The sequence below is a fragment of the Nansenia antarctica genome (assembly GCF_963989245.1).
Source record: "Nansenia antarctica genome assembly, chromosome: 10".
Classification (NCBI taxonomy): Eukaryota; Metazoa; Chordata; class Actinopteri; order Argentiniformes; family Microstomatidae; genus Nansenia; species Nansenia antarctica.
The window spans coordinates 10,696,868-10,713,195 of NC_137680.1; the positions used below are offsets into that span (position 1 = coordinate 10,696,868).

Here is a 16,328-nt window from a genome sequence, read left to right on the forward strand (position 1 = left end):
TCTTAGTTTAAGCTACTTATGTCTACTACCCTACAGAAGCTATTCTATGCTGAGAGATTCACTGTCAAGGAACTGAGGTAGCACCCTGAAGTGCAAAGACCTACTGTATTAGTCAATAATAATCAATGCCATTAGCAAGTGCAACTCAACCAATTGTTTATCTATCACGTGTTGAACCACAAATTCAATCAATGTGTATGCTCAAATAAAACCCAAAAACGAATCAAGTCGAACCATTTCCTAAATTAAAGTTTGAGTTCAACACTATTTCAGCACCAGGCTGTAATGGACAGCGAACTGTCAATGAGAGGTGGAGGCAGAGACGGACATTAAAACGCCTTGGATGATGACAGAACTTGAAACACTAATAACTCTTCACAACGCTGGGGCCTCTAAGTATACTGTAGCTCTTAAGTCTGCAGTTTATTCCAGAGATTTCCCATGACGAATGTAATGTATCTCAGTCAAATATGAGAACAGAACAAACATGCAAACGCTCATCATAATAATAACACATGTTCGGTTACTGATTTCAATATGTAGGCGAGACTCTTTCGCCTTGGCTTAGGCCTAAATAAAGATATATTTTTATTTTTTCAAGCGAGCAAAAGAAAGGGCAGCAAACGTCCTAAGCTGTCTGACTAGTACGAGTCACTTACCAAGGATGGGGCTGATGGAGGAGATATGGCCAAATCCAAATTGCAGCTTGAAGTGAGTTTCTCATTAATTAAATAGGCATGTGAATTGCCAGGGATATTGTGATAATTTGTTGTGATGGTGGTGTAGCCATAGTTTCCTGTTTATGTGTCCCAAGTTGCTGAAATTGCTGCCTCGGCTCGGTTATTCTACGGTCTTGTTGTTTACGTTATCTTAGTGCTGCAGCGCCGCCTGTTTTTACCAGTAGACATTATTGCTTTGTAGCTCCTCCGGGTGCGAACGCCTGTGTGGCGACACGCCTGTGGTCGTTTGCTCTGCGAGCGGAGCGGAATGGAGAATGCGCATTAACATCCACGGACGGCCTGTGCGCCGTTATGTCTCCAAACGCCCGGTAGCGAGGGAGGAGATACTGTCCTCGACGGGGGAAGGGAACGGGTTGTCTGTTATAGAGCCTTTATAACCACTTACAGTATAATGACGTAGTCAGTAGACCTTGTAATTATATTGTATTATATACAATATAATAATAATAATAATAATAGCAACAATAATAATAATAATAATAATAGCAACAATAATAATAATAATAATAACAACAATAATAATCATAATCATCATAATCATAATAATATGATAATAGCAATACTTACAGACATAATAATACATTGTGTGTGTGTGTGTGTGTGTGTGTGTGTGTGTGTGTGTGTGTGTGTGTGTGTGTGTGTGTGTGTGTGTGTGTGTGTGTGCGTGTGTGTGCGTGCGTGTGTGTGTGTGCGTGTGTGTGTGTGTGTGTGTGTGTGTGTGTGTGTGTGTGTCTTGTATTATTTCAAACATGATATTGACTTATCATTTGCCACTTTGAATGTTATATTATGTCCATATATGATTCCATAGTTTACGGAACACAAAACAAATTCAAGTTTCATTCAGGCGACTCTTATTCTGAAATACGGGCTTCCATGTTTGGCCGGCGAATATGAAAAACGAAACTAACTTCACCTCCTCACCTCACCTAACCTCACCGCGGTTCAACAATGAAACGAAACTTGCCCCTCCTTCCCTGCTTTATGCCGTCCCAGGTCCCACAAGTCACGTACGCTTGGCCTTACGACATCTGCAAGCTCTGAAACGTAAGTAAGCATGCAGTTATGTTTTGGTTATAATTCACAAATGACAACCGATGCTTTGCTGTTAGCCTATTAGAGTGTGCGTGAATTCGGATCTCACTACAACAATAACACAATACAAATGAATCATACTGCAGCAATTCACTTTGGGGAATGTTGTCATGTATGTGACAATCTTAACATCGTGTGACATTATGCCACCAAACCTCTCCTTATGTATCAAACTTTTATTTTCTTTAGAAAAGCGCACCGCTTTTGCCAAAGGTGGGCTCAATTATTCTCTAAAGTTTCAAACTTGATAGAGAGGATACCAGATTACAGCTGGATTTACATTTTACATTTTGGGCATTTAGCCTCTTTATCCAATACGACGTACAACCATACATGTGTATGTTTGTACAACTATACAATGTATTATTATTACATTTGACTAAGTAAGTGAATCAGCAGAGCCACACTGCAGTGAGGGGTCCACCTTGCTCTTCCTTGCCAATTGCCATTTAATTTCACCTCATTTGAGAGGTTTCAGGTGAAACACACAAATGGGGGATGAGCAAGGCTCAGAGATAAGGTAGGCCTAAATGATAAGTAAGATGTTGTATGTGTGTTGTATGTGCTATACAAATAAACTTGCCTTGCCTTAAAATCCATGATCATAGTGCAACCACATCACATGACTTCAATATGCGTGCAACGATGAATCATCCAGAAGGACGAACAATACACTCCAGTTCATTTCCACCCCCATTCTTTGCACACCAAGATCATTTACATGACATTAACATTACATTTACAAGACCATATTCAAATGTTACTGGTTTGTGATATTACCGTACATAAAGGTCAAATCCTAAGCAACAAGAGGCACAAATTAATACTGTATGTGAGATTGCTACGGGACGATTTTGAGTTCAACAATAATAATATCTCTCTCATTTCTCTTAATTGACTACAGCCACACCAACATGAACAATCCAGTAGATAGCGACAAGAAGAGGAGTGACTCCCTTGAACAGGTCCCTATGATATTCGAGGGGAAAAAGAAGAAGAAGAGAGGGAATAAAGAGACGGGTGACAGGAAAATGAAGGACAAGGATGGAGAGATGTGCCAATCCCCCCCAGGACAGTATGTCTCTGATCAATCACTGCCTGAGGAACCTAATCCACCTTCAGGACAACCAGACCGATCGCACCCTGCATCAGCGCAATCCAAACCAACCCATCCAACTTTAGTCCATTCTCCTCTGACCCAACCAAAGCACCTACTTCTAAATGCCCAGTCAGCCCAAGAACAGCACCTCTTAACCCCTCCAACCCAGTCAACCCCTGATGAGGCATATCAATTATCTCCACAGTCATCTCCACAACAGTCATCCAACGACCATTCATCCAAGTCATCTCATCAGTCATCCACCGACCAGCCGTCTCCTACATCGGCAAAACGGTTTTGGTCTCTAGACCAAACCGAAATCAAGCCTAAGAAACAGGGAGATCCAGACAAACTCACCTTGTTGACCTGGAACATAGACGGCCTGGACATGGAGGACATCAAGGAGCGCTTCTCAAAGCTACTAGATTACCTGATTGAGTGAGTAACAACAGCACTCGAGATTGAAGTTGCTTTTTTACCAACAGATTACCCTACTACCCCAACCGTACCCAATGGGATGAAATAATATCTGACCCTGTATCAGTGGTTAGAGGCTACTACTCCCCATAGCTCCACACTTAATAAAAGCTGTAACCATTTAGAAGTGAGAGCTGTGAAGTGCCCCGTGGTGGTGTAGCGGTCTAAGCACTAGCCACTAGTGCAAGCTGCCCACCGGGGACTGGGATCGAATCCCAGCTCGCCAGACCCGGATATGGCCGGGGCACACACAGGGAGCGGCATATTGAGCGGCCGCTCCCGAGGGCGGTATAGGAATATTTCCGGACAAGGATCCGTCGCGCAACAGCGCCCCCGGGGTGCCGGAATAACGGTGCTGGGCTCGAGGAGCCAGTCAGCTAGTCTGCCTGGCGGTCTCCTCTGGGGCTGCCGGCCACGGGGTCGTGCGGCGGATCCTACGCAATAGGCAGGGGATAATTGGATGCTAGGTTGGGTTCAATTGGCTACCAAATTGGGTGAAAAAGGGATAAAATCTGAAAAACAAATAAAAAAATAAAATAAAAAAGTGAGAGCTGTGTCAGTACTGTAAGCCACCCTCCCACTGAGCAGAGAGAAGCTGTGGCCAGTGGAAGAGAGCCAGCAGTCACAGTTAATGGGATTTTGGGCCAATGTTTTTGAAGTCTGTCCTAGATTCTTCTTCTGCCCAATTTTGTCTGACACTTTTGTCACAGTGAAAATGCTTTGCTTTGTGCTTTCATGTACCATAGTGAAATGTTACCATTTTAGTTAACCCTAAAATGTCCATGGGAGTCATTGAGAACAATGGTACCTTTTCAATAACAACCTGAGGATTTTGACTAGCCATGGAAGTTTTTTTAATTTTAGTTTTAGTCATCAACAAAACAAAGAAACAAGCGTTCTTCCTCTTCCACATACACAACATACAATCACACCTTCAAATCCTAACCACAACAGAGGTCACCTAGCCCTATCCAAACTCCCTCCCCACCAGCCCTGGCGGAGGGAGAATAGGGCTGCCCAACCTTATGCGGTCTAAAAACAAATACACACTGGGAGACTGAACAGAATTCCAGAATTCCACTGCGACACCATCAACACATTTTTATCAGTGACACGAAACAACAATATTGTCTAAAGCAGCTTAAAAAGTCTTGAGTGTTAATCATTTCTTATTTTCATTCTTTAAGTTACCATCCAGATGTGGTGCTGCTGCAGGAGGTAATTTCACCATTTTACCAAATGTTGAAGGAGGTTCTGAAGCCATACCATGTGTTTCCAGGTAAGAGATTGTAACCTTTCAATAACTTAAAGTCATTTGGAATGATGTCTGGACATTTTAAGTACTGCTCAAATTGATTTCAGTGATATGACCTTGATTTATGAAGGTGTCTTATTGATTACAAATTGTGAACATTTTCACAAATATCACACTTTTGTATTATGAACAATAATGCCAGGATACTGTATAACATAACTGTGTAACATAACTCCAGGATACTGTCTTATAACTATTGTCACTTTATTTATCTTGCGTTGTCTTGCCTTACTTGTCTTTGTGCTGTAATATCAAGGAACCGAAGCCTAAGCATTTTACTCTCTTACACTTGTGTAAGGTGACGTAACAATAAAACTTGAAACTTGAAACTACTAACATCCATCATAGCTATTGTAGCTTATGTAACTCTGTTAGTTGTGATTGTGTGTCTATGGCAGCTCATGTGTAATATTTCTGATGGTCTATCCCAGGTAGTGACAAAGAATATTTCACTGCGATTCTGCTGAGGAAGTCAAGAGTTCAGCTACTGGAGAGTGAGATAGTGAAATACCCAACCACAAAGATGAGGAGGAACTTGCTTATGGCCCATGTGAGCTCTCTCTTTCTCTCTCCCTCTCTGCTCTCTGTCATTCCAATCGACATACTTCTAAAAATACATGCAAATTAATATGTACTATAAATGATGACATATATGCAAATGTAGGTTAACCCATGCGCCCTTAATTTGCTCTTGCGACTATATTTCTTTGTTGTAGCTGTTTTTCTAGGTATCTCTCACTGCTTCAAAGCTTATGAGTGATACTATATGATACATTATGATACCAATGCACCATACAATAACAGAATTCCTTTATGAGATGTATTCTGTTGTTTTCGTATTGATACTTTCATATTTTAGTGTTGACGTGCCCTTGATCTCTCGCCTCTCTCTGTCTGGCCAGGTGAGTTTCTTAGGCCGTCCCCTGTGTGTGATGACGTCCCACCTGGAGAGCACGAAGCCCAACTCCCAGGAACGCCTGAACCAGCTGTGCAGCGTGTGGAAGATGATGACGGAGCAGCCCCAGGACCACACCGTTATCTTTGGGGGAGACACCAACCTCAGGGACTGGGAGGTCAGAGAGAGTGTAACCGTATTACCAGACTCTTCAAATATGCTCAGAAGGTCTGGTGGACCAACACGTCAGACTTTGATGATCCAATTCAAAGATTGGAAAAAAACTCCTGACGCATAGCCATGGGCTTTACTTACTTTACATCAATCATCTCCCACAGCATTCTCCCCTGAGTGCTTGGTGCACCACACATTTCTAATGATCAGCCACACCTCACAGTCGTGTGATTCACTAAAATCGAATAATAACAAAAACGTGATTATAAATTCACTCCCACTGAGGCCAGGGGGGTATTCCACGTACGTTGATAACTAAATCAGCGATTAGTTGAAAAAGCCTGGATAGAGTTAATGTTGACTGTGATTTAATACTCAAGTCATTCCAATAACACAATTCAGCCTTGCCTCGTCAACGCTAACTCTGTTCAGTTCTTGGAAATGCTCGCTTTGGGCGCACGCACGGCGTAATAAGCAGCCCAGAACAGCCGATTGTCGAAAAGAAGATACTATGACTAGAAATTGAGAGTGCAGCGCTCTGCTGATGGAGCTTTATGAAGACGAAAAATAAGAAGTAAAAAAGGGCAATACTGCCGCAATTAACGAGGCGAGGGAAATGGCCTGGCAAAAGAATTGCTGACAGATAAAATGCGTACGTGAATGAACGTTCACTACTGTGGTTATATTATCAGCAGGCTAAACAATATCAGATTGGCAGGATGGCAGAGTGTTATTAGGCACTGCATTCAGATCACAGTGTCCTTTTGAGGCGTGGGCTCGAATCCCGCTTCTGACATACCGTACACTTTCTACTGCATTTCGTTGTCTGATACTTAGGTAGGCTACTCTGCAATAACAATAAAGTTGAATCTAATCTAAACATTTATGTTTAAAATGATGGTGTAGGCTAATTTACGAGAACTGACATAACTACAATGGTGTTTGAAGCCTTTCTGACTAGTAAATTATGTTCTTCTAGCATTGTAACTGGCCCCTGGATTTGCCATAGATTACAATTTCTTATGATTACTGATTGATAGATGATTCGCTTACCTAGACAAATGTCTTTATTGTAAATCAATTTGCATGAAGGCTTCTGTTAAATGCCCCCCAAAAAAACATGAAATTACAGTCCACCACTCTCTCCCGAGGCAAGGATTGAACCAGCAACCTTCTGATTGCTAGCCAGCTGCTTTAACCTCTGCACCAGACACAGCACTCTGCTGTTAATGATGGAAGCTGATACGCACACCTATCTATCTACACCTCTTCCTCTATCTATCTAACTATCTATCTATTAGCTTTTGAAGACAGTGAATGTGCTTTTCTTAACTTGTTTATTTTCATTAATACTTTCTTTGGAACTTAAGTAAAACATAAATTCATGCTTTGTCACATTTGTCACAAATCAGTGTTTGTCACGTTAGGCTAGGACATTAGGACCTAATGTTTTCCAAAAAGACACTTGGCGGAACATTCTTTTGGGATTTTGTTTCCGCCTGTTTAACATTTTTGACACGCATCTAACTTAATCTTGACAATTAACCTTGTAGGTACCAGGTTAGTTCTGAGGCATAAGTTGCCATGGTAACTCAGCAGCCATTTCTTTCAGCCACATTCAGGGAATGGAACTCGCACTGAAATGATCGCGGTTTATCAAAATAAGCCTGGATTTTCTTTTATCTGCGTTCATGGAATACCCCCCTGGGTTGAGTCATTGTTTTTCCAGGCTTGTATGTGCAATAGCCTGGGGACAAGGTTAGAGAGAGAGGAATGGGGAGGGGGGAAGAGAGGGGGGAGACTGGCAGGAGTACAGCTAGGGAGGAGGTGAGAGAGTGTGGGAGGATGGATCGAGGGAAGGAAAGAAAGTAAGAGAGACAAAGTCATGCCTGGAAAATGTACTTTGACTGCAGAACGATGATTTGACTGCCTATTTGCACATGACGATATGGTAGATTTACTGTTTTTGTGTCCGTAGAGCAACTATTTGCTTGTGTTGAGTGTGAGTTTACTGAATGTGTTTCTCTTTGATCAAACTTGAAATATGTGTGCATCTTTGTGTGTGTGTGTGTGTGTTTGTATATATTTCCAGGTAAAAAAGCTAGGTGGTCTACCTGATGGTATCTGTGATGTGTGGGAGTCCCTGGGACAACCGGAGGACTGCCGCTACACCTGGGATTTAATCACCAATGACAACAAGGAGCTACCCTTCCCAGCCCGCCTGCGCTTTGACCGCCTCTTCCTGAGGCAGGCCGACGTGGGGTCCATGGTCAGTCCAGACGGCATGACCCTGGTGGGCATGGAGAGGCTGGAGTGCGGGCGCTTCACCAGCGATCACTGGGGCATCCTCTGCACCTTTGCTATGGAGAAACCTCAGAGTGATACTGAAAGAATAGTTAGCAGTTGATGTCAGTTCTAGCCCCTTTTCAAATGTATTCTTCCTCCTAATTATACCTTCCTTAAGGTAATCGATTATCTGACACAATTGGAGTGGATGTATAGCATCTACATCTATTATCTTTGGTTTTTAAATCATCATTGGCAGGGGGGCATATTTGAGAGATTAGCAGATTAAAAGGTTTGATGTTTTTATTACGAGTGTGTGTTTTTTTCTCCAATTAATCATGGGAAGAGATTTCCTCTAGCTTCTCTCTCAGTTCAGACACACACTGCAGTCCAATACATAAACTTGCAGTCTAAGGGCTCTAATTTAACAGCATAAAAACTGTATTTTCAAGGCCCAGATTTCTCAGCCCAGCTGAGCAGAGATGAGACAACACTCCAGCACTGTGGTAATTTCACATATCATTCCTACACTTGGTGTTATACTGTTATTACAATGTAATGACAAATGTAGCTGGAAGAATATAGGCTTAGACCTCAATTAACAGCAGTTTGGTTTCTTTGGGACTCAGTTGAATGTCCAATTCAACACCATGTGTTATTAGGTAGTTGTGTATAGATCTTTGAAATAAGTCCTAGAAAGTACCCATCATTACCCGGATTTCTTAATAAATAACAGCAGAATGACAATATTTTGCAACCTCCATCCAACATTTCGAGAAAGGGGGAAGAATACTATTTGCAATACAAGAGCACCATCTGATGGTTGAAAAGACAAACTTTTATTTATTCATGTCATTTCTTTATATATCAAACATGAGAGGCGTGATGGAGAGAGCAATCTTTATCCATTTTCAAGTAATGCAACACAAGAAATGTTTCACATGTGATAGACACGGACAAAGAATAGACACGGAATAAGCTATAGGCGTGTTATTGAATAAGCTATAGGCGCATTATTGAGGACTGATGCATCATCAAACTAGCTGTGCTCCGTACACTTCCACCTCACAGAGAGTCAGATACTCAGTCCTGTCTGGAATGACCACGTTGACGTAGCGACCCTCCATCCCGTTACACTGGAATGTGGTGGAGAAGCCAGCTGGGATCGAGGAGATGACATCACATCTGTAGGATTGAGCAGATTGATCGATTCAAAACAGCAGTAACATGTTTAAGTAATAAAGCTTCTCAATCACTGTACAAGACTCAGCATCCAGTTCACAAATGGTAAGTAATGGACGGTGAAGCATGTTGTCTTCTTTTGGCTCTGTACACCAAAGGTTTGGGCTTTTACAATTACTATGGTTATTGGTTATGCCCCTGCCCGATTTGCTCTTTTGAGGTGGTGTGTCTCAGGAGGCCATGGATGTGCTGCTCCTGTTGATTCGACTAATGGGCGCACCTGTGGCTGATGACCTCCAAGCCCTTCAAAAAAGCTGCAGCATGGGGAAATGTTTGGTTGCCCTTTTCACAATGCCTACCTTTTTGTTTTGTGTTGGTTGATTACTAGCTATGATTTAGCACGTTGATTCCAAGAGAAAAGTTTGTAGAAAATCTGCAGCATATACAGCATACCACCTCGTCTTTGAAACATGGTGGAGGAGGGGGTGTTATGGTTTGAGCATGTACTTGGTAACTTGTCTTAATTGATGATGCAACTGCTGCAGAATGTATTTTGAAGTGTACAGAAACATCATGTCAAGCAAATGCCTCAAGTCATTAGAGGGCACTTCATCATACAATAAGACAATGATCCAAAGCATACTGCCATAGCAACTAGGTGTCAGGGCCCAAAAGTGGAAGGTTCTTCACTTGCCATGTCAATCTCCAGATTTAAATCTAATTGAACATGCATGCATTTCATTTCATGATCAGATTTTAGGCAAAATAATAATAACTGAAGATGGCTGCAGTATAGGCCTGGCAGAGCATCACCAGAGAAAACACCCAGCGTCTGGGTACTACTTTTGTAGTAAAGAACCAAAAGAAGAAAAAATGCTTCAATGTCCTTACGCAGGGCACTGTATTAGGGGCTCATTGTGGACAGAAACCGAGATAGTGCAGTACTGATTGTATCCAGAATAATACAGTAACATCATGTATGTATGGACTTCAACTCTGATAGTTCACCTTGGATTGTTGTTGCCATTGTTGTTGTCCAGTGAGTTTCCGATGCGGATCTCAGCTCCATTGAGTCGGTTGGGAGCAGCGTCCACTCTGTTGGTGATGGTCACAGAGAACACCTTAAAGGTCTTCAGAAGGTCAACTCTCCACCAGGGTTTAAGTTGGCTGTCAGTGCACGCGCAGGATCCATGACCAAGCAAGCCATCACGGTTCCCATCAATGGCATTGTATGCAGCTCCGATCCCATTATATAGCGATGATTGGGTGGCTTTTCCATACAAAGCTACGTTCTCTCCTGTACAGGTAGAAGGGACATATTACATTGGTCTATGAGTTCACAAGGCTATTTTAAGTTATGAAATAGGAAGTTTATATGAAGATGAAATAGAGGAAAGAAGAGAAAGGCATACAGTGCTGCATGAAAGTATGTGAACCCCTTGTGCAATTATAGATTTGTGTGAATGCTTTGGGTCGCCCATTTCAGCCCAGCTTTAGCTCCTTGACTGATGGCTTGAAGTTCTGTTAAAAAAATCTCCTGGTATACATCAAAATTCATGGATCTCCTGATGTGGAGTCAGCCAGATCCAGAAGAGGAAAAGCAGCCCCAGATCATGACATTCCCACCACCATGCTTGACTGTTGGGATAAGGTTCTTTTGGTGGTAGGCGTTGGGTTTTCAACAAACATAGTGGATTTGATCATCCATCCAGAGAATGGACTTCCAGAAACCTTCAGGCATGTCAAGATGGTGCCCGGCAAAGTTAAGAAGGGCAGTTTGGTTATTTTTTACAGCAGAGGCTTCTCCCTAGCAACCCTCCCACAAATGCCATTTTGATTCAGTATTCTTCTTATTGTTGAAGCATGCACAGTTACCTGATAAACAGCAAGGGAGGTCTGCAAATCTCAAAATATTATGTTTGGGTTGGTTTTTACCTGATTTGGTTTTATTTGATTTAACCAAGGCAACTTGGGGTTCACTTCTTTTTGCACCTGCACTCATTTATTTATAATTTAGTTTTCCTACTACACGCATGATTCCCTCTAAACCAACATATGGAGTTGGTAAATATGAACCTGTTATGTCAGATAAAAAAAGACTGGTTCTGATTTTTTTTAAAATCTGTAATTGCACAAGGGGTTCACATACTTTCAAGCAGCACTGTATGTTTTACCTGTTGGAGCGTGGTACCCATAAACCTCCACTTCACAAAGCGTCAGGATTTTTCCAGACCCAGGTAGAACCACAGTTATATGACGCCCCTTTATGCCTGTCTTCCACTTCAGAGTAAGAGATCTGCCAGCTGGGATGGAGGAGATTATTCCAGCCCTGAAGGTAAAGAGAATGCCTTATCAAGAAGAAAATGTCTATTTATCCATATACAGTGGGGGAAATAAGTATTAAACACATCAACATTTTGTAAATGTAGGCTCATTGTAAATACATTTACTGGACAAAATATTGATGTGTTCAATACTTATTTCCCCCATTGTATCTAATCAATAACCAGAAAACATTTTTTGGCAACACAGAGAGGATACCTGTATTACTTACTTCTATTAACAGCCCACCTTATTTTGATGTTAACAACAAATGCAACAATTTTGTTATTGGCTTGTTATTTATGGTTATTTAAAGGTAGACTCTGGGATATGATGTCATACCGAAACAAGCAGGGTGACTCTGCCAGAAACCTTCAAAAAATAACTAAATAATAATCTACACTGTAGACTTGAATGTGACTGGCGCATGTGCTCTGCCATCTTATGTCGGAGGGCAGTGTATGGGCAGAGATCTGTGCCACTAGAATCTGAATCTAAATTACTGACTTTGAATTTGAATTGCTCAATTTGAATATTTATTTTTTACTTTGAATCACATAATTTGAATTTGTATTCAATTCAGTTATTCAAGTTAAACAATACAAATTCAAATTATGTGATTCAAAGTAAAAAAAAAAATATATAATCAAATTGAGCAATTCAAATTCAAAGTCAGTAATTCAAATTCAAAGTCAGTAATTCAGATTCAAATTCTAGTGGCACAGATCTCTGCCCATAGCAGTGAAACGAGTGAACGCTCGCTCTTGTTCACTACAATATCTTTGATGAAAGTTGCTCTGTTTTCACAGGCGTGAAGTCATATTCCTGAGTCTACCTTTAATGTACCTAGATTGAACAAACCTTAACAGAAAAAATACACCGCAAGCGTCAACCTCAGCAGCATGTGATGTGTGCGTTTCATTTCAGCGCCCATGTCAACGGGTTAGAGCAGCCATGCCGCGTGCGTGAGTCGCGCGTCTCAAGTGTATCTCAAGCTGGCTATTGCGGCACACCATCTATTCTAGAGATTAGGACTCACACCTATTTTTTCTGCATGCGTTGCAGGCAAAACTCAATGTACAAAGATAGGGCTGGCAGTAGCAGCTCCGCAGTAGACACGCAGCCAGTGTGGAAGCCGCAACAGTGAGAGCCGCAGCAGTTCCGCCATGCACACGCGCGGCTGAGGTTGTTGCTTGCGGTGTATTTTTAAGGGTTAATGTATTCCTTACAGGGGGTTGCGAATGCCATTGTCCAATAGTGAGTTTCCAATGTGGATCTCAGCTCCGTTTAGTCTCTCGGGGGCAGCATCCCCTCTGTTCGTGACTATGATGGAGGTGATAATGTATACACCAAGCAGGTCCAGTCTCCACCAGGGATTGGTCTGAGTCTCAGTGGCAGTGCAAGACCCAGCTAAGAAATTGGACTCCCGGTTCCCATCAATGGCATTTGACGCAAGACTATAAACAGCGTGTGCGTTATTGATCAAGTGAGACTGGGTAGCCTTTCCACGTAAGGCAATGTTTTCTGAGAGATAGAGAATAGAGAGAGAGAGAGAGAGAGAGAGAGAGAGAGAGAGAGAGAGAGAGAGAGAGAGAGAGAGAGAGAGAGAGAGAGAGAGAGAAGCTGTACTGTGTATCTTTTATTGCTTGCATCAAGGACAACATCAGTTAGAACGATTATTTTGATACCAAATAAAATCTAAACAGCCAGATGATGTGAAGAAACAACTTTTTACATTTAATCATACATAAAATGAAAATGATATGCTGCATACAGTATGTGACCATTTACCTGGAGCAACAATAGTGCAAAGGAGACCAGGTACTGCCAGCAAGAAGAGAACTACTATCTCCATTCTGTGGAAGAAGAGCAGCTGAAAAGGGTTTTACATAGAAATGTTACTGAAATTATTCTTCCTTGAAAATTGGCTGTGGGTGGATCTTTTTTATTAATTTACACAGAAATATTCCCAACTTTTAAGGGATAATTCACTGCTTTACACCTCAAACTGTGACACTTTAAATAACGCGAAACAATACTATTGTGCAATATGACAACCCTAGTCGTCTATCTGTACAGTATAGTACAGTGGATTGTGTACATAGCCTTTATTTATGTAAACCAGCTCCTTCCCTTCTTGTGATTTTTTTTTTTAAAGTTTTTTTATTTTTTATTTTCTTTCCTAACACCAGGGGAGCCACCCCTCCTAAATGTCGTTGTTTGGTACCTGTACTGTAGCAATGACAATAAAGTCCATTCATTCATATTAACGGTCATTTTAATAGAACACCTGTGCGGCGGAGTGATACATAATAGTTAAAAGTCCCAGTGCTGTTATACTGTATATCGGCACTCATGGAATGCCTCTTGTCCAATCAAATGACTTGGTCGGGAACTAACTGTTGTATAATATTGTTTGTTATCACGGTTTTTCACTGTCTTGGTGCTGGTGGAACGAGATTCCCACTGCTGTCAGACCTGCAGAGTCACTACCCATCAGACCTGCAGAATCACTACCCATCTCTCCAGGCTACACCTCGACTGTCCCTCCTAAGGCCTCTACATTCCTTTCCATTCCATTCTTGCTGTGATTTATGGATAGATGATTTACTTACTTAGACAAATGTATTTGTTGTTGTAAGTCGCTTTGGATAAAGGCGTCTGCTAAATGCCAAAAGTGTAAATGTAGAAGTGTAAATTGACGTGGGTTGGAGAGGACTGTAAAAATGACAGAATGAGTCCCTAACATAAACACTCCCAAACACTGGTCAATACAAGGCGTCGACTATGAGCTGACCCTGTGCCTAGAGCAAAAAATACCAAATTCCAACAACTGACTAACAAGTTTAAAAAGTTACCCTATGCACTGCACGTGTCTCTTTCTTTCTCTGTCTTATCTACAGAGTTAGAAATGTCTTACAGAAAAACTAAACACAAAACATAAGCAAAGTGCATGGAACTTTGAACAATACAGCGCACACTAGCTTGTCAACCCAATAGAAATAATTTCCAACAGTTATTAAAATAATCACTCCTTACTGTGCAGTAGAGGTGAGGTAAGGTGAGCTGAGCTGTCTCCACTGAGGCCGTGCTCACCTGGGTCCTGCCTTATATCACCTGGGTCCTCTCCTGTCAGGGATCCACTGAGCAGCAAAACCTGTTTGACATACCGGTATCAGTTTTCGCTGATGATGTCACAGGCTCACGTACGTTGTCATGACAGACACCTGATCAGGTAAGACTCAGGGAGGTTTAACTATTTAGCATTTTTGGCATTTACCAGACTCCTATATCCAAAGAGACTTACAACAAATACATTTGTCTGAGTAAATGAATCATCTGTCCATCAGTCATCGTAAGAAAAAGTAATCTATGCTAGGACCAGGGGCCATTGGCTGTCACAATGCTAGAAAAAAGAAACATTAATATTATTATTTGAATTATTTATAGTAATAGGTAAATCACAATCTGTCAAGAGACATAACAATTACACATTGACAATAAGAGTGGATACTAACTTCTCTGAACCCAAATCTAAAGAACAGCAAATACGTATACAAATACAAAGACGACAGCTATACGTATAGTATGATCATATGAAGTGGTGGAGAAGCTACTCTGAACATGTATTAACTAAACTACCAATACATTACATTACATGGGAAGAAGTTGAACTACCCTGAAGCTACCGCTGAGAGAAACACACAGTACTCTGTCAACGTAAAGCTACTGTGAAAAAGTAGTTCACAACTCTTTCATCCAAAACACCACAATCAGACACCGACATCGCTGTCAGAGAGAAACACATGAGGTGGACCAACCTGCTTAGCAGCAGGGTGAACCAGGTTGTCAAGAAGGCATGAAATATTAGGGTTAGGGGGTCAGGGGGTCAGGGGTCAGGGGGTTCTTATGCTTGTAGTGACAAAGGAAGGAAGTAAATAACTCCTGGAAAAATAACTCTGATTTGAATTTAGTGTAACTGGAGCAAAATGCACCAGGTGTTCATGACGTTAGAATGATAAGGTTCTATCTCCATTTTTGTCAAAATTTAGTTATTTTTACATAATCTGATCCATTAGGTGTTTATTAATGCCCGTGTGGTGTTATTTTTAAAATGTTGACATTTTTGAGTTAGTAATTAATAAAAGACAAAGGTTCCATCTCACAAAACATAATGGAATGTAAAAACTTTGACGCTCAATATCTCTGAACTGCCCTAAACGGAGATAGAACCTTATCATTCAAAGCTCACGTGTTGTGGAACTACTCCCCAGCACCATTCATATCATATGTGCGAACACAAACAACATAGTTATTACTTCAGGATTATGTTTTTCATCTTTATAAGAATAAGCAACCCCCATTCAATGCTACACATAACCACATCAGGTTGACAAACACTGACATTCAGCCTTTTATTAACTGTAGATTGTTGTTTTTTATGCTAATAACCATTAGTGTTAACCATGTATAATGCAATGTAATGTAAATGTCCAATGCCTGTCTTTCTTTAAGCTGTTCAGGGACTGAATGGATGAAAACTAGCCTACTTGGCTAATTCTGGTGCATTCTTTGATGTACCGGTACATTGTCCCTGCCAAATTAACAATAAATAAAATAAGTCCCAGTAGGCCTACAGCTGCGGCTGTGGGGAGCTTCCTCTTCAACAGAGATGAACACCAACACCCACCTGTCCTCTTCCATAGCAGGCAGACCCTCTGCTGACTGGCCTGTTTGCTGTGC

General features: G+C 41.4%; 2 protein-coding genes across 2 annotated transcripts; one reads left to right on the plus strand and one right to left on the minus strand.

Annotated features, from left to right (window-relative positions):
• Positions 1–1,703: 1,703 nt before the first annotated feature.
• tdp2a (tyrosyl-DNA phosphodiesterase 2a) lies at positions 1,704–8,335 on the plus strand. The gene is made up of 6 exons (XM_080540682.1): positions 1,704–1,787; positions 2,740–3,372; positions 4,599–4,690; positions 5,158–5,276; positions 5,629–5,799; positions 7,888–8,335. The coding sequence occupies exons 2-6, from the start codon at positions 2,750–2,752 to the stop codon at positions 8,200–8,202; spliced, it is 1,320 nt and encodes a 439-aa protein (XP_080396808.1). The 5' UTR covers positions 1,704–1,787; positions 2,740–2,749; the 3' UTR covers positions 8,203–8,335.
• Positions 8,336–8,898: 563 nt separating this feature from the next.
• LOC308166621 (fucolectin-like) lies at positions 8,899–16,289 on the minus strand (the record flags this gene model as incomplete). Its single annotated transcript, XM_080540950.1, has 5 exons — positions 8,899–9,266; positions 10,272–10,560; positions 11,438–11,592; positions 12,815–13,042; positions 16,276–16,289. 5 exons carry the CDS (start codon positions 16,287–16,289, stop codon positions 9,116–9,118), a joined length of 837 nt encoding a protein of 278 aa, XP_080397076.1. The 3' UTR covers positions 8,899–9,115.
• Between the last annotated feature and the right edge of the window lie 39 nt (positions 16,290–16,328).

Bases quoted from the DNA above. Each gene is read 5' to 3' on its own strand.
- tdp2a (XM_080540682.1), top strand. From the start codon at position 2,750: ATGAACAATCCAGTAGATAGCGACAAGAAGAGGAGTGACTCCCTTGAA. The intron at 4,691-5,157 runs GTAAGAGATTGT...GGTCTATCCCAG, and splicing joins GCCATACCATGTGTTTCCAG to GTAGTGACAAAGAATATTTC. The intron at 5,277-5,628 runs GTGAGCTCTCTC...CTGTCTGGCCAG, and splicing joins GGAACTTGCTTATGGCCCAT to GTGAGTTTCTTAGGCCGTCC.